Here is a 24,666-nt window from a genome sequence, read left to right on the forward strand (position 1 = left end):
GGTGATTGTAGTTGTTAATTGCTAAATACCAAAAGTACAAAAAATAAAGAGGATTCTATGATCAGTACAAATTTATAATCTAAGTTGATGGGCAAAGCGCTACAGCCACAAACTGCCCAGGCTTTAGCCAGGGGAAGATTAGCCTAAAACATTCAGATTAGGAGCTAGGATTTTCTGATTTACTAAAGCAAAGTACAGTAACACCAAGGGCAAGACCTGCTGTCCTTCCATTTCCAATTAACTGACTTGCTCTTCTGTCCAAACATGACAGTCCTGTTGATCTAACAAAGCAAAAAATAAAATTCATTTTCTTCTGTTTATGCATTATGTTCATTTTTAGGTAAAATTCACCTTTGTGCAGAGAGCCAGCATCAAGACCTGTACATGGGTTATGTGGCATGTAATGCATTGGCCTTGTTCTGATCATCTTCACAGGGAGGAATTTCATCCTCTTATGTATATGTTCCCTTCCAAAAATGGAATAATGTTGTTTCCTCTTCAAAAACTGAATTCAGTCATCTTTGGCAACTGGGTTCTGAGCACTGGCTCAGATGAGTTAATCACTTTATTAATAAACATTCTTGGCTTTGTTCCTCATGGCTCCTTATGGTCATAATTAAAAAAGAGCACATTGCCCTTCTGATTTATACATAGGCTACCTACCTTCTGTTTCAGTAAATTCTACTCATGGATTAAAATATATAAAGCCAAAATGGTAACAGTGGTAGGTTATGTTATAGAGCAGAATCGTCCGGTAATGCCCATCAAACTGTAAGAGACTTGTTTGTATTTATTTGTCAGTTAGATTCATGGGAAATTCCTTTAAATGTTCAGGTTACATTAAAGGTACTATTTAATAGTACAAAGGGAACTTACAATGATAGTTTGTCATAAATAGCACTATTGTTTCTAAGGATATGTAAACCAGTTCAGATCAAATCCGAAGTAATCCAGACCAAAATAATATACTCAAATCTGTGCTTCCTGGTCATGATCAAGATAGAAAGTGGAAACACCAAATTACTAGGAGTATGATAATTACTACTCTTGCAGTACTGTTCTGTGGAGAGCAATATCCATATCTCAAGACTGGAAGTGTTGGTGATCAAGTGAAATCCTGTTGCCTTAAAATTTCCAACTCATTTTTGGTGATTGTTGCTTGTTTTTATCCTTGGCACTGTGCTCTGCTATTTCAGGGAGTGGGAGGATGTGATCTAGGTCGGGGTTGTCAACCTTTTTCTTTCGGAGGCCTCCACCAACATGCAAAAACTCCAAGGCCCAGCTGGGGGCAGAGGGGGACCTCTGAGCTCCGGGCTTCGGCCACTGAGCTGGGGGGGTTCAGAACTTCCACCCCAGTGGGTGCCAGGACTCAGGGCTCCAAGCTTCAACCATAGGCCCCGGTCAGTCTAATGCCAGCTTTGCTTCATGGACCCCCTGAAACTGCCTCGCGATCCCCCAGGGGTCTACAGACCCGCAGTTGAGAACCATTGATCTAGGTGTTGTGGGCAGTCATCAGGATGCTTACAGTACTATACATCAGCAATAGAAGCCACAAGCCATTGTGAGCCAATACAAAAATAAAGTAGTACCCAACTCCTGCAGTAGTGCAGTATGAAGGTGAATGCATGATATTTACACACAGTGAAATGCTTTACTGCTAGTCCTGAAATTCAATTGTGGCATTGCAGCAGGGCTCTTTTGAAGTTCCAATACTGAATTGAAATTAAAATGGAATGCTCTCGCTCTCTCTCCTGCCTTTTCACTCTGTGATCACCACCCTCTCTAACATGGGCTTCTGTTATTCTGTCCTTTCTTGGCTCTCCTGCCTCACTGATGTTTTTTTTCAGAGGATCATCTTCCCTTTCCTCTCCATTTCTATAAGGGTAGGTTTACACTTACCTTCCGGGTCGATGTGGTGAGTTCGACTTCTCGGAGTTCGAACTATCGCGTCTGATCTAGACGTGATAGTTTGAACTCCGGAAGCGCTGCGGTCAACTCCGGTACTCCACCACTGCAAACGGCGGTGGCGGAGTGGACGGGGGAGCCGCGGAGTTCGACCCCGCCGCGTCTGGACGGGTGAGTAGGTCGAACTAGGGTACTTCGAATTCAGCTATGCTATTCACATAGCTGAATTTGCGTACCCTAGTTCGACCCCCCTTCTTAGTGTAGACCAGGCCTAAATGCTGACCAGAATCTGCCATAGGTTCCCTCCTTTTCTCCTTCTATCCTTACTCTCTCAGTGATCTTGTTGACTCCTATGATGTCTTATCACCTCTGTGCTGATGACTGTCAGATCTACCTGTTTATTCCAGACCTCACCCCTTTGTCTAGGTTCATATATTTTTTCCTCTCCTCCTGATATCTTCTCTTGAATGTCGTAGTACTTATTTTAAACTAAGTATGGCAAAAACTGAATTTTTCATCATTCCCTCAACACTTCCCACCTTTCTCTGTTTCCATTGATAACTCCACTGTCCTCCCCATCTCTCTAACTGGAAATGTTGGCGGTTTTTTGGCTCTTCCTTATTTCTCTCTTCAACTGTCAGACTGTCCAGCAATCGACAACTGTAATTAACTTTTCTTGCTATTTTTACCATGTCCCTTAATTGTTCTTTGTCTCTTTCTGTGTAAAGTTAAAAACTTTTGTCACTGAAAGCTTGAGAGAACTCCTGAGAACTTACTTATCTTCTTGACCCTTTCCACCTTGTACTTTGCAATCTGCCTACTCTTAACTGCTGATTGTTCCCACCCACTCATTCCTCAAACTAGAATGACGTCCCTCTGTAATGTATCAAGCACCTTCAGTCATCTTCAAATGCCTCCTCAAAACCCATTTCTTTCAACCTGATTTCTGTCACTGACTTCCACTCCTGTTCTATCCACTCCATCCTTCTTGCACTACCTCAGTCTCATTTAAAAAATCACCGGTTATATAATTCAACCACAACATAACATGGCTCATGTTATCATTTGGTCTTAATCCTTGGCCCTGCTTTCACTGCTTCTTCCTTTATCTTCATTTTCTTTGTTTCTCTAAATAAGTATGCAAACTCCTTGAGGACTGTGCCATTTATGATTCTCAGTAAAGTACCAGTCAAAGTTTTGGCACTACATAAATATTTAACAATATCTGACACCAGCAAGAAAATAATTGATCATACTCGCATCGAAAATGATCAAAGGAAAATGTTCTTGTTGTATGGCCTTCTGACTTGTCATTCCACCTGACTTTCAGTCCAGTTACTTTGGTGCATTTGCTGAAGTGTAACATTATGGTGAAAAAGGTACTGAACTAGATCGTTCACCAGACCAGTGCATACAAGAAAGAAAGTACCTTCTTATTTGGTTTCCTTTTGTTAATGAGATACTTGACATCCTGCTTTATTTCGTATGTGCTTGCTTTCTCTTCTTCTGTTAGAATTAAACTATTATAAATTAAGAAACGATATGTGCAGTAAATATAGGATTGAGATTATCATGACATTGAGGTATTTTGGGCTTAACTTAACTAAATATTACAGTTATATTATTTTGTGATCTCAAAATTGGATGATGCCTGACCTTTCCGTGTATAAGGAGTTACCGAGAAACATGCATTGTTTTAGATTATACAATTGTTTATAGCTCTCAAAAGTGAGGTCTGTTTTTGTACAGTTTTAGTATTTTTTTCATTTGTACATATTTAAAGATAATTTATGCAAATCAATCAAATTTTTAAAACTGATCTTTTTAATATGGAAAATATATGAGTAAAATCAGCTGAAAAAATTATAAACTTGAATTCCTTTTAAATGGACATTTCTAACAGACCAAAAATGCTTGCCTATAAATTAAATATTTGTGCATATAATGTAAGGACCAGCAAAGAGCCAAATTCTAGCCCTGCTTGTGCAGCAGCACAAGGGATTAAGAGTGAGAAGCACCCCTTTGTTGCTGGTAGCAGCTGAGAAGGGGCAGCAGGCTCCGCAAAGCAAGTACGTTTCCCACTCCGTGCAGGTAGGTAGGAGAGGTCAGAGAGGGGAACATATAGCCTTGGTTTCCCACGCTTTTCCACCCACCTATCCTACGGACTCAGCAGGATAGCTGCCTTAGCATGTCAGGCAGCATGTGCTGCAGTCAATATAGACCCAGTACAATTTACTCCCTATTTGGAGGGTCACTGTGTCTCTCCCACGCTGCTCTCAGGGCAGCATAACATTCTGATGCCTCTTGCTCTGGCAGATCATATAGTCATAATAGAGCCCTAAACTGATATAGAGGAACCAAAGAGGGACTCTTCACATTAATCATAAATATTAGATCATATTAATTGCTTCTATTTTCAGAAATTTTCTTAATGGTGTTTAAGACTTTTATAATATAAACATTCTTTGTTTTTATCATATTTTTTAGGAGGGACTACGAACATTGTGTGTTGCATATAAAAAGTTCACACGCAAAGAGTATGATAGTGTATGCAAGCTGCTTCAGAATGCAAAGCTAGCCCTTCATGATCGGGAAAAGAAACTGGCAGAGGCATATGAGCAGATAGAGAAAGATCTTATTTTGCTTGGTGCTACAGCTGTTGAGGACCAGTAAGTATGTTGCTTTGACTATGTTGAATGATGTGATAAATGGGAAGATGTGCCTATTATCAGAGGCATTGAACCAGAGGTGCAATAATTATACCTCCTTTTTTGTATTAGGCACAAATCTCTTCATTTGTATCAATCTCCTACAAATTAGCTAACTACATTCTCAGTTATGCATAATAAATACACAGAAATCAGTATTTTCAGATAATCATTGTTGCAAATTATTATTTTTACTACTATGTTTCTGACTAAGACCTACTACAAATAAAAATGTTAAGTATGGCTTATTTCTTCAGTCATAGACACCATACTAAACTAAAACTTTGAAGAATAACATGTCGTGAATATTACCCAAGTATTTCTATAGTCATTTTATTTGAGTCACAAATGGTAATGAACATTTTGGTTTGTATCAAAGTCAGCATATTCCTAGAATTGTTTAATCAGACTGTACTATATATTCACACACAGACCATAATTAAGGTTGCATGATCTACCTTAATTCTGGCATTTCCTGAGTTTGGAGTGCTTAGCTTTGCAATAATAATGTTCTTTTAATTTGCTTTTTATGGAGTTTATATAAAATCTCTCACTCCATGCAGAAAAGCGCATACAAAACTCAGCAAGATTAGGTCTGCTCAGAAGACATTGCTTGGACGTCTTCATTTGTCACTAGTTCTGGCTGTGACGGCTGTGGAGCCCCAGGGGAACAAAAAAGCCAATCTCACACTTCTGGGGACAGCACTGATGTGTGACGGGGCTCGGTGGTATTCCTCTGTACCCTTCATCTGCTGGAGGGAAGATCATGGAGAAGCAAGTCTCTGAGATGGGCAGTCTGAGGAAATGAAGGGAGAATCTTTAGGGTTTGTGAGGGGAGCAAAAGATACACTTACTTGGTGCTGTGAGGGGCATGTGTGTGTCTGACTTTTATCACCCAGCAACTTAGATATTTCATTTTTTTAACACAACTAATTGAAGATACTGGATATGTTTTGTGTCTGTACGTGCCCTGGAGCTGGTGAGATGAAACATCCTATTCTTTAAGTAATAAAGATGAAAGCAGAAACCTTTGAGTAGCTTGAAAATGGCAAGACACATTACTTATAACATGCTGATCTTTGTCTTTAAGCATTTTCAGATTCCCAGCTATGATTTTCATCACATTAGAAACGTCTTGTGTCTAAAACCTTTTACTGAAATACTGTTAGTGTCATGGAAACCTTTTAGTAAGGACCCTGAATTTCTCATTTCCAGTCAGTCTATCAATATTTATTGTCAATTGATATCTACAGGCTGCAAGAAAAAGCTGCTGACACGATTGAAGCACTCCAGAAAGCTGGCATTAAAGTTTGGGTTCTGACTGGAGACAAAATGGAGACTGCTGCTGCCACATGCTATGCCTGCAAACTCTTCAGAAGAAACACCCAGCTACTTGAGCTAACCACAAAGAAAATTGAGGAACAGAGTTTACATGATGTATTGTTTGACCTAAGCAAAACTGTACTAAAGCACAGTGGCAGCTTAACCAGGGACAACTTCTCTGGGTATGTAGAAAGTTCAGCTTTCAAGCCAAGAAAAGAATTGGTGGGCATTTCATAATTAATTAAATGCTTGTTAGAACAGCAATGGCAGCAATATACTGTAGCTCAATTTATGTTGCCAGAGTGTGGATTACTCTATAGCAACTAATACCTCATGTAGGCTTGTTACGTGCAAAAAATCTTTACACTCTTCATCCTCTGGCTTGTCATATGACTTGCATTATTTTAAGCATTCCACTGCTAAAAAATAGATCATGGACAAAGATCATGGTTATGAAAAACATATTTTTATTTTTAAAAGATACTAAGAACCAGAGAATATTGAGTTATGCTTGTTGAGTGGCAGCTGCAGATGATCTGGGGAAAAGTAGTTGATTTCATCAGTTTAGAATGTGGCATGGAGGGAGAGGATGGTTAGAAGGAAAAATGAGATTTGGAATCAGAAAATAGGTGTAAATGTCTGAATAAAACTTCAAAAGGTTAAAACTAAAAGATTTTTTTGTCTGAAAATTTGGGGGGAAAATAAGTTTCTGGGATTTTTGGACTTAGTAGTATGTGTGCTTGCTTTGTTCTTTTTGTTAATATGAAAACAAATAGCAATTTCACCCTAGTGATAAGTTTGCAGTAAAGGAACAGCATCAGTTAGCAAGCATTGTTATGTTTTGGCAAAGTATTGCACAGATGTAGGTCTTGTTGCTTGGAGTTGATGGTCAGTGGTTTTCCCTGGCTCTCACTTTCTAGATATTAATTCTCTCTCTGTCTCTCTTGTCAAGAGTTTGGGTGTGTTCAGTTACGTATATCTTTTTAACCTTGTCCAATATACGAAGACCTTTGCAATGAATATGAATCAAATACATTATTTTTTTATTTTATTTTAGTTGTAGGGATTCTGTGTGTGTAAGACTAGAATAAATATATTTCATTGTCCATTCAAGCTCATTGTCAGCTCTTAATAAATAGCGTACCTCATTTTCTAGTTAATTCTGACTTAATAGCGTGCTACTTTAATGCTGCTGCCGTTTTCAAGGTGTCACTTGTAGCAAGGTGCTACACCTGTGAGGGAATTTTTTAATATGTCAATAATGTATCATTATCATGGGGTAGTTAGGCAGTCTATTTTTGTCAAAAATAAACAAAAGGTTGTGTGTTGGCAGTGGAGACAGAAGGAGGTGTTGGGGGAAAAAAACTATTATAAATGTAAATGTTTACAGAGTTTTGAAAAACGCTGCATTTCTTTTTCCATTTTTGTTGTAAACATTCCCCAGCAGTGTTGGAAATCCAAACACAATAGCATTATACTAGTGCATGGAAGTCAAAGCATAAATGAAACGGAATCAATCTAGTTTCATTGTCCAAGCTAGGTGGTGAAATGCAAAAGTACATAAGCAGAATGAGTCAAAAGTAAATTAGAATTTAAAAATATTTTGCTAGGAACAGCATAGAAGGATTTTCACTTCAAATATATTTACCTTGGTAACATCCCTTTTAATGTTGCTTTTTGGTAAATAAATTTCTCGCCTTCTCTTTCCAAATCAAAACTCTCTCTCTCTCTCTCATCTATCTATCTATCTATCTATCTATCTATCTATCTATCTATCTATCTATCTATCTATCTATCTATCTATCTATCTATCTATCTTTTTTTTTTTTACAGTAGCTCTTCACTTGCATTTTCTTCCTCAACAGACTTTCAACTGATATGCAAGATTATGGTTTAATTATTGATGGAGCAGCATTATCATTAATAATGAAACCTAGAGAAGATGGGAGCTCTGGTAACTATAGAGAGCGCTTTCTTGAAATTTGCAGGAACTGCAGTGCAGTGTTATGCTGTCGAATGGCACCTTTGCAGAAAGCACAGGTTTGTGTTTCATGATCAATTACTTGTTAACTACGCATCTATGTAAATATTGAAAGTCATTACTGTTTGTGACATATTATGGTAATTTAAAATGTTGTCTTTCACTTTTCTATCCTATAAAATGGAAGCAAAAAATTAGAAAAAGAATGAGAGGAGAATTTTTGCTAGAAAGCAATTAGGTAATGGCACATTAAAAGAGAACCCTGCTGTGCACCTGATTTTGATTTATGTATATGATTAACTTTTATGGTTGATACATACTGGTAAATGAAATGTATTTAATGAACTAATTGCTTCATCTTCTATTCATACTACATGATACTATTGGAAGAACGAGTTACCTATTATTGTGGGGTGTTAGTTCTTGTTTTTTAAATACAAATAAAATCCAGATAGACTAGATAGATGGTGTAAACTGTTTGAAATACTGTCTGACTCCTGTTTTCTCATTGATATTAACATAAACATATAAATTTGCTGTAGATATTCCCAGATTAAAAACTCTCTCTTACCTGGAGTTAAGTTGTAAACAATATTAATAACTCCAGGGGAGGAAATTTTAAAGTATGTTAATATTTAAGACATAAAACATGGGAACATAAATATCTTGAATCCCCATATCTTTGTTTTAGTGCTCATGTACAGTACACATGCACATTCATTTAGTCTAATTAATGTATTTAGTCACTCTTCTTTTCATCTTGGGGAAGTTTGTATAAGTATTTAGTTTGAATATCAGTTTATTAAAATTATAATGCTTGCTAGTTAAAGTGGATGGATCTGTTCTCCCATATTTGGTCTTCTATATTCAGAAAGACATACAGGACCCTATTATCTTTGTTCATTGCCAAGTTTGATATTCATTTTACCAGTCATGGAATAGATCATGAGATTAATATTCAAGAAAACTATTCTCCTTGAGCAATAAGAAAAGAAAAGCAACTTTACTGGCTTTGGAAGCATTTGAGAAAGTAAAAACTTATTTTTAAGGATTTTACTGAAAATGCTAATTCTTTTTCAGATCGTAAAATTGATTAAATTATCAAAGGAACACCCTATCACATTAGCAATTGGTGATGGAGCAAATGATGTCAGTATGATTCTAGAAGCACACGTTGGTATAGGTAAGTATGCGGTCTAGATTTTAATTTAAAAGGAAATAACATATTTTTTTTTTAAAAAGAGGTTGTTTCAAAGAATTAATTACCCATTTTCTTAGATAATGTTTATATTTTATACACTCCAGCTAATTATAAGACATAGTGAAATCTAATAATGATAAATTAACATCACCGCATGCCCTGCAACTTTTCCAGTGTTTGTTTGTATGCTTTAAATAATTCGGTAGCTTTCTGAACAGCTTCTAACAACTCTTTCTTCTAGGAATCACTGGAAAAGAAGGCCGTCAAGCTGCAAGAAATAGTGACTATGCAATACCTAAATTTAAACATTTGAAAAAAATGTTGCTTGTTCATGGGCATTTTTATTATGTTAGAATATCAGAGCTTGTGCAATACTTCTTTTATAAGGTAGGATAGCATCATGTAATCTGTGAATATGCATATAGTATTAACTAACTATATATAATAGGTACCCTCAACTGTAGAAAATGCTGTTGACTCCTAGATACAAATGCCCAGGTGGGTTTGCTCATTGTACTCCTGGGGGAATTCTGTGCCACTGCATGTGCGCAGAATTTATGTCCCCCGCATATTTCTTTGCTTCCCCGCAGAAAAATGACTTTCTGATGGGGAAGCAAAGGGAAGCCACATGCGGTCATGCGACCCTCCTCAGCAGTGTTTCTGGTGCCCAGGGCAGCCAGCAGAGAGGTAAATCACTGTGGGGCAAGAGGTGGGACTGGGGAAGACCCAATGGGTGGCTCCTACCCTGCACTGGACTCAGGTGCTAGTCCCGGCTGGGCTGGGGAGAACAGGACTTCCTCTTCCCCTGCATGGCATCCGGGGCCGGGTCAGACCAACTCACAGATTTCTCTCCTGGCTGCAGGAAGTGCTGCAAACTCCCCCTCCTCCCACCATCACCCCGCTTCGTGCACCCATCACTCCTCAGCTGCAAGGGCAGGGATCTCTGTACAGGGAGCTGCTCCTTCGTCCACCCAACCCCCATGTATCCAGACCCCCTCATACCCAGACCCTCCCACTGAGCCTCCACACACTCAGAACCCCCACTGATGAGCCCCACTCCCCTGCACCTGGACCACCCCGATGAGTCACTCAGATCTTCACCCCACCAAGCCCCAACCAGTTGTACCTGGATCCTCACCTAACTGAGCCCCACTCCCCCAGCATTTGTACCCCCACACCCAGATGACACCCTGCCCCACTGAGTCCCAACCACCTTCACCTGGACCCCCTGCAGAGTCCAATTACCATTGTACCCATATCCCCCCCCCACAAGCCCCTGTGCATCCAGATCTCCCCCCCCCTCGCTCCCAGCAGCCGGATCCCCCACTGAGCCATCCGCGCACACAACCCTCTCAACCCATACCTGGATTCCCCCACATTAAGCCCCTCCACTCTTGGATCCTGCCTTGCTGAGCCTGCCTGCCCACCCACACCTGGTGTACCTGGCATGGAGGGGCAGGGCCCTAGGATGTTTCTGGGGCAGGCTGTGTCAGGATTGGGTGCAGCCTCACCGCTGAGTCTGTGTCCCAGGCAGGGGAGGCTGCAAAGTGATCGCCCACGTAAGTGCAGCCAGTGGTCTGTGCGCCCCAATGCCATGCTGGAGCATCCACGTTTATTTGTCAAATAAAATTCGCAAAATTTTGCAGAATTTTAATTATTTTGACACAGAATTTTTAATTTTTTGGTGCAGAATGCTCTCAGGAGTATCGTTGTCACCAAACTCTGAGGCAGGACAGCTTTTATTTGTATGCAGTGTGTGATCGTTAATATGGTTAAAAATAACATTTTCATTTTGTCTTTAATCTTTATTCCTTTATGTATTCCAGCAGCTCCCTCCTCCCATGCACCCCACACACCCAAGTTCTAGGCTCCATCTACAGTGCCTTTTAAATCAAGTCTGAGGAACAGTGGTTTAAAAGTTAACGTAATTCTAACTTAAATCAGTTTCTAAGTTCAGTTGACCAATGTGGATGGAGAAACCCATTTTACTATTTATGTTCACACTGACTGGTCACAGTATATCAGAAACTAGTTTACTTGAATCCCATTGTTGATATGATCTTACTTTCCTCTTTCTGTCTTCTGTGCCTACCCACTCCTGGGTAGCATCTCATTTCCCTCCAACTTGACAGAGTAGTTATAATTTTTATTTCAAAATTGTGTTCGTCTGTGCTAATGTAAAATGAGAATGTGAATGCCCTATTTCCATACACAGCCTTTTCTGTATCCTGTGTACAGGACAATTGGTGTTATACGATATTATAATATACATGGTTATAATAATGCATGATACATGTTATTGATTGTGCATCACTTGATAACTCTTACTTTGTCTTCCAGAATGTCTGCTTCATTTTTCCTCAGTTTTTATACCAGTTCTTCTGTGGGTTTTCACAACAGGTTAGTCAGGCATTTTAATTTTTCTGCTTATTGTAAAACCTTCTCTTCAACCTTTTTTAACTAAAAGCTTTGGGATGCTGTATAATCTTACTGGACCCGGTAGGCTGAAAAAGCGATTAGTTTAGCTTACAGCTCTCTCTAAAGAAGGCTATTACCTTTGGTTAGTGTGGCTTTCAAGAGCTCTCATGACTGTTACTGAAATGAATTTGATGAATTATCAGAAAAGCCACATTATTTTCTGAGTCAAAGACTTAATGGAAAACACAAAACTGAGAGTTAGCTGTGGAAAGCAAAATCTCCATGGAAAACATGCAGTTCAATCTTTCCATTGATTTTTTGCTCACAGAGCATGGATAGAAGAAAATCTAAAAGGTGTGGGTGTGAACAAGCAGTTTGTCTTTTGAGGCAGGGGTGAAAGTGCAGAAGGCAGCTGGCCTGATCTGGGGCTCTCTAAGGCTGAGCATGCAGATGCCCATACCATGGAAACAGGGGCGGCTCTAGGCATTTTGCCATCCCAAGCACGGCAGCCTGCCTGTCGCCCTCGCGGTGACCAGCAGAGCTCCCCAGCTTGGCGTGCTGGTGCCTGGAGCCGCCCCTGCATGGAAATCAGGGCTGGAAGAAGGGAAAATAAACACACTCCAAAAGGAAAAAGGAAAGGCATTCTTGGGGGAGGGCCAGGTCCTCTTTCTTTTAAGTTCTTGTTTCTTTGCTCTTCCTCAGCTGTTCTCAGCTATCTAGGTTGTATGGAAGGCTCCTTGTCACTCCTCCCATGAAGTGAGGGAGATGAAAACAAATTCAGGAACTTGGAAGAAAAGGGGACCGACTGGACCTTTTCCAAAGATTTTCACAGTAAAGCTCCAATGAGTTTAAAAAATTGAGTGTGAAACTATTTTCAATTTTAGGGATGCGCTGAAACCTATCTAGCATTTTGTGAAGCACTCTCTGGCTAATGCTAGATGTTAAAGCATGTGTTGATGAACTTTGGCTGCAAAATTTGCCACTCTTTTTTTCATGAAAAATAACACTACTTTAAAAAAAAAAAAGAAAGAAAAAGAAAAAAGAGAGAAGCCTTTGTGGTAAGGATTTTCATGACACGTGTTTCAGGGCATAGGCTGATCATGAGGCAGGGTCTGGAAAAAACCCTCACTTTATAGGGGTAAGGAATAGGTTCGTTAATGATGATAAACATTATGTACCTAGAATAAGACCCAGAACAGGGAGAAGGGGAGAAAAAGATTGGTTTATGCCCAGTCCCTTGTGCTGTCAAGCAGCTGATTTGATCCCCCTATTCAAGCTGTTCTCTAGAGCTGCTTTAGCATGCTACCTATAGCCCCACAAGTGACCACTATGTCATCTGAGGGTTACTGGACTGTAGCAACACTGCAGCTATTACACCTGAACGCTGCCCTATGCTGGGTGGGTGAAAAGGGGGTGGAGTGGAGCTGGCTATGCCTGACAGAGATTTCCCCCACCAGGGGAATCAGTTGCCCAGCTAGGGCAGCTTTACATCCCCTTTGCACAGCTGAAACGTTGTGAGGGGGCCACGGACTATTGTCAAGTCACATTTTGATTGACTTGTTTGCCCAGAGGAACCTGGGTGAAAACTGACTTTTATCCTATCTCAAAAACAGTCATCCAAGGATGCTGTGTGGAATTTGTCTTCGTTTTAAAGAATGTGCTTTTGTGTCTCTAAACAAGACAACATTCTCCCGTTAAATCAAGCATAGTATGGTGTATTGCGTTTGAAAATATAACTGGATAATATAACTCTTTTTTTTCCATCTGCAGCCTTTATATGATACTGCGTATCTAACACTATACAATATCAGCTTCACATCTCTTCCTATCCTCTTGTACAGTTTAATGGAACAACATGTCAGTACAGAGATGCTCAAGAGAGAACCTTCACTGTACAGGTAAAGGTAATCATTTAGCCCAAAATGTTTGGCTATCCATTTGTAGACAGTCTTTTTTGGAATGTTCCTCTAAAATACCATTAGTGATTCATTGTGCACGATATAAGAAGTGCAACATCCTCTAGCAATTAGATGCACTGCACCTGAGATGGTACTTCTGGAAATAGTTTGGAAATGACCAGATGTATATAGCATACTATGGCTGTCGATTAATTGCAGTTAACTCATGCAATTAACTCAAAAAAATTAATCATGATTAATCGCAGTTTTAATTGCACTGTTAAACAGAATACCAATTGAAATTTATTAAATATTCTAGATGTTTTTCAAATAGATTGATTTCAATTACAACACAAAGTATACACTGCTCACTTTATATTATTTTTTATTACAAATATTTGCACTGTAAAAATGATAAACAAAAGAAACCGTATTTTTCAATTCACCTCATATAATACTGTAGTGCAATCTCTTTATTGTGAAAGTGCAACTTACAAATGTAGATTTTTTTTTGTTACGTAACTGCACTCAAAAACAAAACTGTGAAACTTTAGTGCATACAAGTCCACTCGGTCCTACTTCTCGTTCAGCCAATCGCTAAGACAAACAAGTTTGTTTACATTTATGGGAGATAATGCTGCCCACTTCTTATTTATAATGTCATCAGAAAGTGAGAACGGGCATTCACATAGCACTTTTGTAGCCAGGATTGCAAGATATGTACGTGCCAGATATGCTAAACATACGTATGCCCCCTTATGCTTCGGCCACCATTCCAGAGGACATGCTTCCATGCTGATGGCGCTCATTAAAAAAATGTGTTAATTAAATTTGGGACTGAACTCCTTGGGGGAGAATTGTATGTCTCCTGTTCTGTTTTACCCACATTCTGCCACATATTTCATGTTATAGTAGTCTTGGATGATGACTCAGCACATGTTCATTTTAAGAACACTTTCACTGCAGATGTTACAAAATGCAAAGAAGGTACCAATATGAGATTTCTAAAAATAGCTACAGCACTCGACCCAAGGTTTAAGAATCTGAAGTGCTTTCCAAAATCTGAAAGGGATGAGGTGTGAAGCATGCTTTCAGAAGTCTTAAAAGAGCAGCACTCTAATGTGGAAACTACAGAACCCGAACCACCAAAAAAGAAAATCAAACTTTTGTGGGTGGCATTTGACTCTGATGATGAAAATGAACATGTGTTGGTCCACACTACTTTGGATTGTTATCGAGCAGAACCCGTCATCAGCATGGACGCATGTCCTCTGGAATGGTGGTTGAAGCATGAAGGGAATCTTTAATGCATCTGGCATGTAAATACTTTGCAACTCCAGCTACAACAGTGCAATGTGAACACCTGTTCTCACTTTCAGACAACATTGTGAATAAAAAGTGGGCAGCGTTATCGCCTGCAAATGTAAACAAACTTGTTTGAGCGATTGAACAAGAAGTAGGACTGAGTGGACTTGTAGGCTCTAAAGTTTTACATTGTTTTATTTTTGAAAGCAGTTATTTTTTGTACATAATTCTACATTTGTAAGTTCAGTTGTCATGATAAAGAGATTGCATTACAGTACTTCTATTAGGTGAATTTAAAAATACCATTTTTTTGTATTTTTTTTACAGTGCAAATGTTTTTAATAAAAACAAATATAAAGTGAGCACTGTACACTTTGTATTCTGTGTTATAATTGAAATCAATATATTTGAAAATGTGGAAAACATCCAAAAATATTTAAATAAATGGTATTCTATTATTGTTTAATAGTGTGATTAATTGTGATGAATATTTTTAATCACGTGATTGAATAATTTCAATAGCTGTATAAACTCTATAGATCGTGTACAATCTTAGACAAAAGTTCAGAATTATAATAGAAAATGATTGCCCTACAGAGTGGAAAAAAATGTATTCATTTAGTATTGTTTAATGCCTCCATCTGTGGAGGACAGCCGATTCCTAGAAACAAAACACACTGTATATCTATGTATAATATTTTCTTTTGAGGGGAAAGAGACTGAAAGCTGCAGTTTCTCCCTCCTTTTTCCTTAAATCTTTTCTTTGCTGGATCTAATTCCATCAGAGTTCCTTGCTTCTTGCAGAGGTGAGTGATGTTGGTATAGTCAAAGATATCTTTTATGCAGCAACATGTTTTTCAAAATAGACACCATGTGAAGAAGCAGCAAAGAATCCTGTGGTACCTTATAGACTAACAGATGTTTTAGAGCATGAGCTTTCGTGGGTCTTGCATCCGACGAAGTGGGTATTCACCCACTAAAGCTCATGCTCTAAAACGTCTGTTAGTCTATAAGGTGCCACAGGATTCTTTGCTGCTTTTACAGATCCAGACTAACACGGCCACTCTTCTGATACTTGACACCATGTGAAGAAGTTTCTTTGAAGCCCCATAAGCATATTGTTGCTGCTTGTTAATACCTCAAGCCTGCTTGCAATCTGCCATAGTGTTTCCCTGAAACATCCATCAGTTTTACATGTCCCAAGATCCTTTTGCATGGGAAACCAAAATAGTCAACGGCAAAATGTTGACTAGCTTGCAGGACAATAATGCTGAAACTATTTTAGATTACTCTTCGCTGCCAGTTGGATGACTGTCTCTGCCAATAAACTGCATTTGGCAGTCCACATTAGGATGAGTTCCTGGTTTGGATTGCTGTAGCTGCAAAACCAGTGCCTTATTTTTATAGTAATCATAGATGCCCAAAGCATAAACTTGAAAAGTGTGATATGTCTCCAGGTATTTATTTCACAGTTGGGTGAACTCTTAGATCCTAAGGGCAATATTACATACTGCTATTGAAAACTCATTTTTATTACACCTTACAATTTAAAAAATATATTTTAAAAATGCTCATTTTGGAGAGTGACATTTTTGCTTTTGAGAGCATAGCATATTTAATGCCCACTGATCTTCTGAACTTATTTTGTCAGTCAATAGCACAAAATTATTGTAGGTCACATGAGACATGATGCTATTTTAGCCATTTATAGTGATGTATTCTTTTGAACAAATTGCTGTTAAATGAATGGGGTAATTTACTCACAATGAAAAATAATTTAAGACAGTCCTGAGCCCAGTTTTTTAAAAAAGGTATTTGTGTGAAAATATTGATTGATATGAGCAGTGTTGGAAAGGAAGACTGTGTTTAAGTGCTTTTGTTTCCAAATACTGTTTACATCTTTATAATTCACATTTTTCATTTCAGTTTTGCTCTGACCCATTTTATGATAGGCTATGTCCCAGTTTTCCATGTATGAGAATTAAACCAGTACCATTCAGATTCATATGTACTGTGGAAAATTCACTATAGCCAAACACTTTTGTCCAGCAAACAATCAATCACATTTTCTAAAGGAAAACATTGTAGTAATACTCTTTATGTTAATATACTCTTTGATTCTGGTAAGTGTGACTCCACCTATGTTGTTAACATTCCATATCGTAGTAATGAGTTTGTCTTGTGCTCTTTTTGTTTACAAAGAGCACCGCCTGGAAAAGAAAGCAAAGTCTCCAGAGACCTCTAGTATTTCAATTTATTACATATCTTTTAGGTCCCTTCCCTGAAGAGATTGAAATCTAACTTGGACTGGTACAGTACAAATACAGAATTTACCATCAGAGTGGGAACTGGTAGAATTATAGTCAATGAGTAGTGGAGAAGGCTAGACAAAAGTCGTAGATCTTATGGAAAGACATGAATGTGGATCTGGTAGACACTTGTCACCTGGGAAATGTTTAACTGTTCCAAATACAATATTTTTTTAATATTTCTTCTCACAAAATAATTTGTTGAGTTCATATTTCTTGGATCTTTTTAGCATGCTAGTCTGAGTGCATATGTCTTGTTTTATTCAGGGATATTGCCAAGAATGCTCTTCTGCGCTGGCGTGTATTTATTTATTGGACGTTCTTGGGACTGTTTGATGCTGTGGTATTTTTTTTTGGTGCCTATTTCTTGTTTGACAACACAACTGTGACCAGCAATGGACAGGTTAGTATTTAGTTTGATCAAAGTTAGACTTGGGAAATGAAGAAATTGTAATTTTTAAAATCCCACATGTTCAATTATCATTTACAGAGGCGTAATTCATTAAAAATAGCCAACGATTGTCATAAAGGCTTCCTGTAGAGAGAACTGTTTTATGGGTGGCAGTGAGATAGGAGTGATATGTAACACTGTGTTTAACAGAAACAGAATTATTTAGCTAAAATACCATGTATCAGTAATCAGCATGTGGCTGCATGCTACTTTGAGGTTCGGAGTGTAGGGGAGGGAGTTTATAACCTGAACTCCAAATATCCGGTAAGAATTTACATTATAACTTTGCTATTTCATAATTAACACCTCTACGGCATCAATATATTGATGATTTGACTCATTTAATTCATTTGTGCATATTTTAAAAAGATAGACACCTGGATAGCCTTGTGATGGGCACCATGCAAGAGCCTAAATAGAACAGACTAGAATTACATGTTTAACATTTATATATTTTACATCATTTAAAACATTCTGTTTCTACTTACAGTACAGTGACATGAATATCAATTTTAAGGGCCTTTTGCATTTTAGTTATTTACACATTAACATTTTTTGGTCTATTTTATTTGTGTCTTGCTTTTTTTTCTTTTTTGCTACTTGCTTCTCTTCCTAACCTCAGCTAATGACAACCAACACTCATATGGTAAGACTATTGTGGTTTTCTCATGATGTGCATTTCCTCTTTCCCTGTTCTTGAACTAAAGAACAGTTAAAATATTTCCTACAAATATTTTCATGACTTCTGTCCTTTTATAGAAATATTAGCAATTGCTGCCTTTTTAGTTTCTTTAAAAATTGTTATGACCAGGAAGTTGTATTAGAAAGACCATAATTTTTTGACAATATTAATGTTCTGCTTTCCTTTGCATTTTGTTGTGTTTTTATCAGTGCTTCCCACTCAGCTCTTTTGTCTTATTGAAAATCTCTACTCTAGGTGATTTATAATATCTGACATTTCCACAACTTTAGAAAAGATTCATTGAATTACTGTGAGAATACAACAGTGTAATTTTTTTACCCAATTTTAAGTGAAACATATCTGTCCAGAAATGTCAGATGTAATTCTATGTTTACTAGAGAAGTAATATTTGAGTAGAATGGATATTGTGACATCATGGAATGTAATAAAATAAACCACTGTGTGAAAAAAGACAGAAATCTTCTTTTTAAGTTTGCCTGTACATTGAAAGAATTACCTTTGGGCAGTGCAGTATGCTACAGTAGTTCTGTTTCTCCTGTAATTATGTTTTCAATCTGATATTGAAAACTCTGTATAGTTTCAGTTTTTGGTAATCATAAAATTGTCTCTTTCACAGCTGTGGGAGTCGCATAGCCCCTTGTTGTTGCCAGATGCATTGATTCAGTCCATCTTTAAGCTTTTAGTTGAGTCTTCTTGTGTAGATCAACCAGATTGTTTTTAACCATGTTCCCAAATCACATTAAAGCCTCATCCCAAAATGTTCAAAGTTGGGTGCTTAAGGTTAGGTACCTATATTAATGTTTAGGTACCTAAATAAGTAGCCTAATGACAGAGGTGCTGAGTATCCTGAATTCCATTTGAAGTCAAAATTTAAGGGAAGTTCAGCACCTTTTGAAACTCTGACCTTTTATTTCAGTGTTCAGCATGGATTTTGGGTGCCTGAAAATGTTGGCTGTCAGGGATAAGTTATCAACTGAAACGTGGACACCAGCATCAACTCTAAACAATGACTGAGTATCCAGTATGTGCTAAGTGCCTCACAAAAGAAAGCTTTGAATGGCTTACAATATCTATTCAGTATCTCACAACAAGTCAGTCAAAAACAAGTGAAGGGGTGAGGAGAGACAAGTGTGACAGTCTCATGAAGCTACACTAGATGATCCACCTTAGGTTCCAAGTTGTTAAAACGGACAACTTCTAGGTTATTGCATCAAGAGGGTATTCTTTTTTCTTTTTTTTTTTCCAGCTTTTCACCTCAAATCTCCGCTGCTGCCAAGGCTATTAAAAATGTGAGGCAAGCTAATGTCCTTTACTGTAGTGAAAAACTCCAACATGACAGGCCAGAGTATGGCATGACATTCAGCTTAAAAATAAATCAGAAACCCAAAGCATCTAACTTTATTTAGAAATCTTATTGAAGGTCCACTACAATCTCTAAAGTGATAACTGTTAGAATTTTGGGTGATCTTTATCAACCATCGTCTTTCATTTCTCTTGGCCAGCGGACCACAAAATGGCTGGCCCAGAGCAATTGCCTGACAAGCAAAATTCAGGTGTCCAAGATCTGTCAATAATAATAGTAGTCAATTTACTACAGCAGTTCCTAGATGTCCCAACTGAATTGTGGACCCCATTGTGTTAGGCACTGTACAAACACAGAGTAGGGATGTTCCCCAAAGAGTCTGCAATCTAAACAGAGAAGGCCAAGAGTAAGGAAAGGAATGCAACATAGAAGCAGAGTGATTGCAGGTGGTAAATGTCATATAACTTTCACAGTGTGTTTTGTGTATGCTTGATTTGGTGTTTTGTTGTAGGATTTTTTTAAGTTGTATTATTGGGGTCGGAAAAGTGGGAAACAGGCAGGAGGGAGGCTGGGTTAATAGGAGCAAGGGTGTGGGAAAGCCAAAAGAAGGGAATAGGGACATTGAAAGAAAAGAGGAGAAGAAGAGATGGGGGAGGTAGGAGGGAAAGTTGGAGAGGATCATGGAGGACAGGGACAATGAGGTCAGAAGCAGAATGAAAGTGAGGGCCAAGATGGTAGGAGCATATCATAGCAAATCAGCAAACAAAACACAATGCTTAGAATTTCAAGTAAAATGTTCACCATCTGGGTTTGCTTTTACTGGGAATCTGGACTTGCCATCCCATAAAATCTTCTAATTACTTGAAGATCTAATTGCTGGAAGAAAGTCAGCATGTGTTGGCATGACCCCCAAGTCCTGGGTTTCAGAATCCAGCCTAGCCTCTCTAATCAAGAAGTGAACTGAATTTTTCGGAAGTGGCACACACAATAGTACAGCCATGACCATGGCTATATCAAAATCAAGTTGATCACCAAAACAAAACCTCAGTAAATCAAAATCCTTCAGATTGTAAAGGTAAGAGGATTAAATGCAGAAGATCTGACTAGTGAATGAAAAGTTTCTCACAGGTTTATATAAAGAAATTAGATGGATGTGAAAGTCCTGATTATGGAGGAACAATCACTTTAATATTTCAATCATTCATTGGTTTAATGTTTCTTGCACACAGATAAATTTGGATGAACTGTTGAAATGTATTTAAATGTAATACCAAGAAGTTAAAAATACAGCAGCAGGTGATCTTCATTTCAATGGAATTAACTTAAGCTAAATGAGAAATCAACACTGTGGGATAATATATGGTTGAAGGTATCCATATATCCATATTGTAGCTCATTTAATCTTTGCATGTCTGCCCTTCCCTCATGCAACCAACCAGCAGCCTCTGGTGCAGCATGCTGGAAGTCTACTGTCACTACATTTGAATAAGAAACTTCCGCTCATCTGCTCCTGAGCTGTATGCTGTCTCTTACTGAGTAAGCAGCAGCTGCTCTCTCGTGTTTTGTCTGTGTTCATCTCTCAGGTCCCCTTCACATCATTTTCCAGTTCTCTTCTCTGTGCCATCTATCTGAAAAATCTCAAGAGCATGAGATACTTCAGATATTGCATCGTTATCACAGCTTTTAAAATAGATATATGTGTAGGTGTTAAAAGGTATGATGTTGGTATCCTGAACCATAAATATTATATGCTACATAAAGCAATGTTCATTTAGGGTAGTTGAGGTGATTTTATTTCAAGGTGCATGTAGTGAGGAATCAAAGGAAAAAAATCTAGTATCAACTACTCAAAGGTATTATTTTAAAAAAAAATCAGTGAAGTTTATACATACCTACGTTTCCATGATGGATATCCCATTCTTACTTGTCCTGTTACCAACCTGATGCATTCATCAGTCTCCATAAAGACATATGACTCCAAGAACTAGAGAGGAGGGAGGTCAGAAAGATAACAATTGAGAAGACTCTGAAGATAGCATCAATGCTCTCATGGGAAACAGTACAGTGACACACTAACTGAGCTGCAGTTTTTCTTTACACAAAGAAAAGTACCAATGAGCTTTTGGGCTGAGTGTTCTGATTATATGTATTTTGCTTGTGTGCCGTCTGAAATACGTGCGCGTGAGCAAAATAAACTGATATCCAAATAGTTTGTTCTAGATGGATCATGATACAATGAAGTACATTACCTATAATGACTTTTGACCTTTTTTTATAGATGTTTGGAAACTGGACCTTTGGAACACTGGTGTTTACTGTGCTAGTATTTACAGTTACATTGAAGGTAAGATATTCTATATTAATATTTCATCTACTGAGACTCTTTGGGATCCCCATCAATAACTACAGTTGTCCCCTATTCTGTTTACTAAAACCAACTCTCCCCATGTGGTATTTTGATATGATCCTTCTACTTGCGGAGAACTAAACATGGTTTCCGTTGGAGTTTGTCGATTCTGCTCCTGTCCAGAGCTGTTGGCATGTGAAGCTATAAAAAACTCTGTACATTGATTGAATCTGTGCAGGGTTACTGGCAGCTCAAGAGTGAAGGATTTAGCTGGAGTTCCAAAGTTGGATCTTGACATGATATCACATTGATACCAATGAATTGCCAGATTTTTCCTGTTTGTGTTTCTTTTTTGTTTTGTTTTTTTAAGTTCAGCTTTTTAGGTTGGTATGGTGATGTATTCCTTTTCAGATGCCTTATCAAATTTGGTTTATGTTTAAATACACTGATTTCTTACATATTCTGTATAATTAAATGGAAATTTCTGTACAGAAATGCACATATGCTTATATTTTTTTTGGATTCCTTTTATGTGACTTTTTAGCCAGGGTATTCAAAATAGCTAGTTTTACTGAGTTCATTGTTGGAATACTTTCTCCGGTAGATTTTTGCTGTCAAAAGAAAGAAGCGTTGGGAGTTCATTACTTGTATTTCTATCATTCAATAAGTACAGCCTATCAGATTAAAAGAGAGCATCAATAATGAGCATCACTATGTAATTATTTGTTATAAGGGGGGAGAGAATTCTTTTAATGGTTGAAGCAGTTTATAATTGCCAATTTTCAGTAATTATATACGTAAGTTTGTAACTGATATAAACTAGGACAGTTACAGCCTAATTATAAAGAGGAACAAGAGGGAGGACGGTGAAACAATCGTCTGGGGCTGCGCTAGTAATATCGCAGTGTTATAATTTCCTAATGAATACTCAAGCCTTTGTCATGACATATACTAGATCTCAATACAGAATACAAAGATTAGTGCTTAGGTATGGGAACTTTCTTAACTATGATAGAAACAGAAAGGTATCATTGTTCTCTACAGTTCTGCATAGAGTTCTCAGATTAATTCTTTAAATAGTTCATTGATTTTCTGTGTACCTCATCTCCTGTTGAGTCTTTTATCACTTCTAAAAAATAATATAAACACCAAGATGCCCTGTTTTCTTTCAGCTTGCACTAGATACACACTACTGGACATGGATAAACCACTTTGTGATCTGGGGATCGCTGCTGTTCTACATTATCTTTTCCCTCCTCTGGGGAGGAATTATCTGGTAGGAACCTAGTGTGAATTGTATTGCAAATGTTATTTTCACAAGCTTAAAATAAGTTTATATGTTCAACTGGTTTTTTTTTCTAAATAAAATTCATTTCAGCTTTTATCTGTACTATAATTTACAATATAAGTTACCAACTTAAACATGTCAGTCATGGCGATTAATGAATAGTTGGCTTTTCTTTAGGTTAATAGCTGCTAAAAACGTTCTTAAAGAAGAGAAGAGTAATAGCACTCAGACTGAGTCAGTAAGCACCTGAGTTTCTGGTGGTTCTATTGTTTTAAGAAACCAAAAACTCTATTTTTAATAAAGGCTTAAGTACATATTGAAGAGGTCCCCTATTGTGCTAATATGCATACTGCAGTACATTTTCTACTCATTTGTAAAATGAGTTCATGTTAAAAGGTAAGGAGTTATGCTGAATTTCTGACACTAGCTAAATGTGTTAGTGAGTACTACATTTGTTATGATAGCTAAATATTCCTGCTATTCACCAGATGTGAATAACATTTTAGTAAATGTTTTTCCTTTCCGTCTTCTTTTTTTAAAATATATATATTATTATTATTGCAGAATTTGTGCGCCACCTACTGGGACTTTTGTTACCTTATTTGTGTATTTTTATAAATACATTCTGGCAAGATTTAGTATCCATCCCGGCAAGGAAAATGGAAAGGAAAATTCATATTACAAAACTATTGGATGTATATAGGAGAGACTGTTTGTCAAGAGACTTGTCTGGTTTCAGGCTTTTGGCTGCAAACAGACTAGAAAGGCGTATGGCTTTAGATTAAATACATTTTTAAAAGCTATAAAGTGGCTTAAGCTTTATCCACCTTTAAATTTTAACAGGATTAAATCAGTTTTTATATAATTGAAAAATCATTATCAACTTAATTACATTATTAAAGTTTGTGGGGAGGAGAATAAACATGCATGTTATAAATATCTTGATCTCATTTTCCACCCACATACTTCCCATGGGATTCCCATGCCCAATGAACTTTTGACTACCTTCTGGACAGGAGACCTGTGTCATTTATCTCCAACACATGCACATTCTCACCCTCTTATTCCTTTGTTTTCTTAACTGAGTGAGCCAGCTGGTCGCAATCTATAAGTGGAGAAGGGAACTGTTGCTAGCTTGCATCTTGCTTATCAGTTTGGGGCTGGAAAAGCTGGGAAGGGAGGCCTGCTCCCCTCTCCCCGCAGATCAGGAAGAATCTTCTGGGAGGCAGCCTATCCAGTTCTCATTTCTGCAAAAGCAGAGCTCAAGGTTCCTGTTGACCTTGTTCCTCCCTTTTGAACTGGGTCTATATGACTGAGGTCAGGGCCAGCTCCACCGTTTTTGCTGCCCCAAGCAGCAAAAAAAAAAAAAAAAAAGCCGCGCTCGGCGGCAGCTTTGTTCTGCAGCGGCAATTTGGCAGCAGGTCCTTCCCTCCAAGAGGGACTGAGGGACCCACCGCCAAAGAGCTGGGCATGCCGCCCCTTTCCATTGGCCGCCCCAAGCACCTGCTTGCTGCACTGGTGCCTGG

The 24,666-nt window shown here is 38.0% G+C and overlaps 1 protein-coding gene across 8 annotated transcripts in view; it reads left to right on the top strand.

Moving 5' to 3' along the window:
* The window catches only part of ATP11A (ATPase phospholipid transporting 11A), a 234,710-nt gene that overhangs the window by 198,568 nt on the left and 11,476 nt on the right, over positions 1 to 24,666 (top strand). For 5 of the 8 annotated variants that reach the window (XM_039490954.1, XM_039490949.1, XM_039490962.1 and 2 more), the window contains 10 exons: positions 4,393 to 4,574; positions 5,867 to 6,118; positions 7,802 to 7,976; positions 8,998 to 9,100; positions 9,360 to 9,505; positions 11,459 to 11,518; positions 13,307 to 13,434; positions 17,316 to 17,451; positions 21,784 to 21,849; positions 23,025 to 23,128. In XM_039490954.1, the coding sequence (XP_039346888.1) occupies positions 4,393 to 4,574; positions 5,867 to 6,118; positions 7,802 to 7,976; positions 8,998 to 9,100; positions 9,360 to 9,505; positions 11,459 to 11,518; positions 13,307 to 13,434; positions 17,316 to 17,451; positions 21,784 to 21,849; positions 23,025 to 23,128 (1,352 nt within the window). Of the gene's footprint in view, positions 1 to 4,392; positions 4,575 to 5,866; positions 6,119 to 7,801; positions 7,977 to 8,997; positions 9,101 to 9,359; positions 9,506 to 11,458; positions 11,519 to 13,306; positions 13,435 to 17,315; positions 17,452 to 19,118; positions 19,460 to 21,783; positions 21,850 to 23,024; positions 23,129 to 24,666 lie in introns of those variants that run through there. The other 3 variants (XR_005585383.1, XR_005585384.1, XM_039490973.1) reach the window with 3 other exon arrangements.

Source organism: Mauremys reevesii, linkage group 1 (assembly GCF_016161935.1).
Source record: "Mauremys reevesii isolate NIE-2019 linkage group 1, ASM1616193v1, whole genome shotgun sequence".
Classification (NCBI taxonomy): Eukaryota; Metazoa; Chordata; order Testudines; family Geoemydidae; genus Mauremys; species Mauremys reevesii.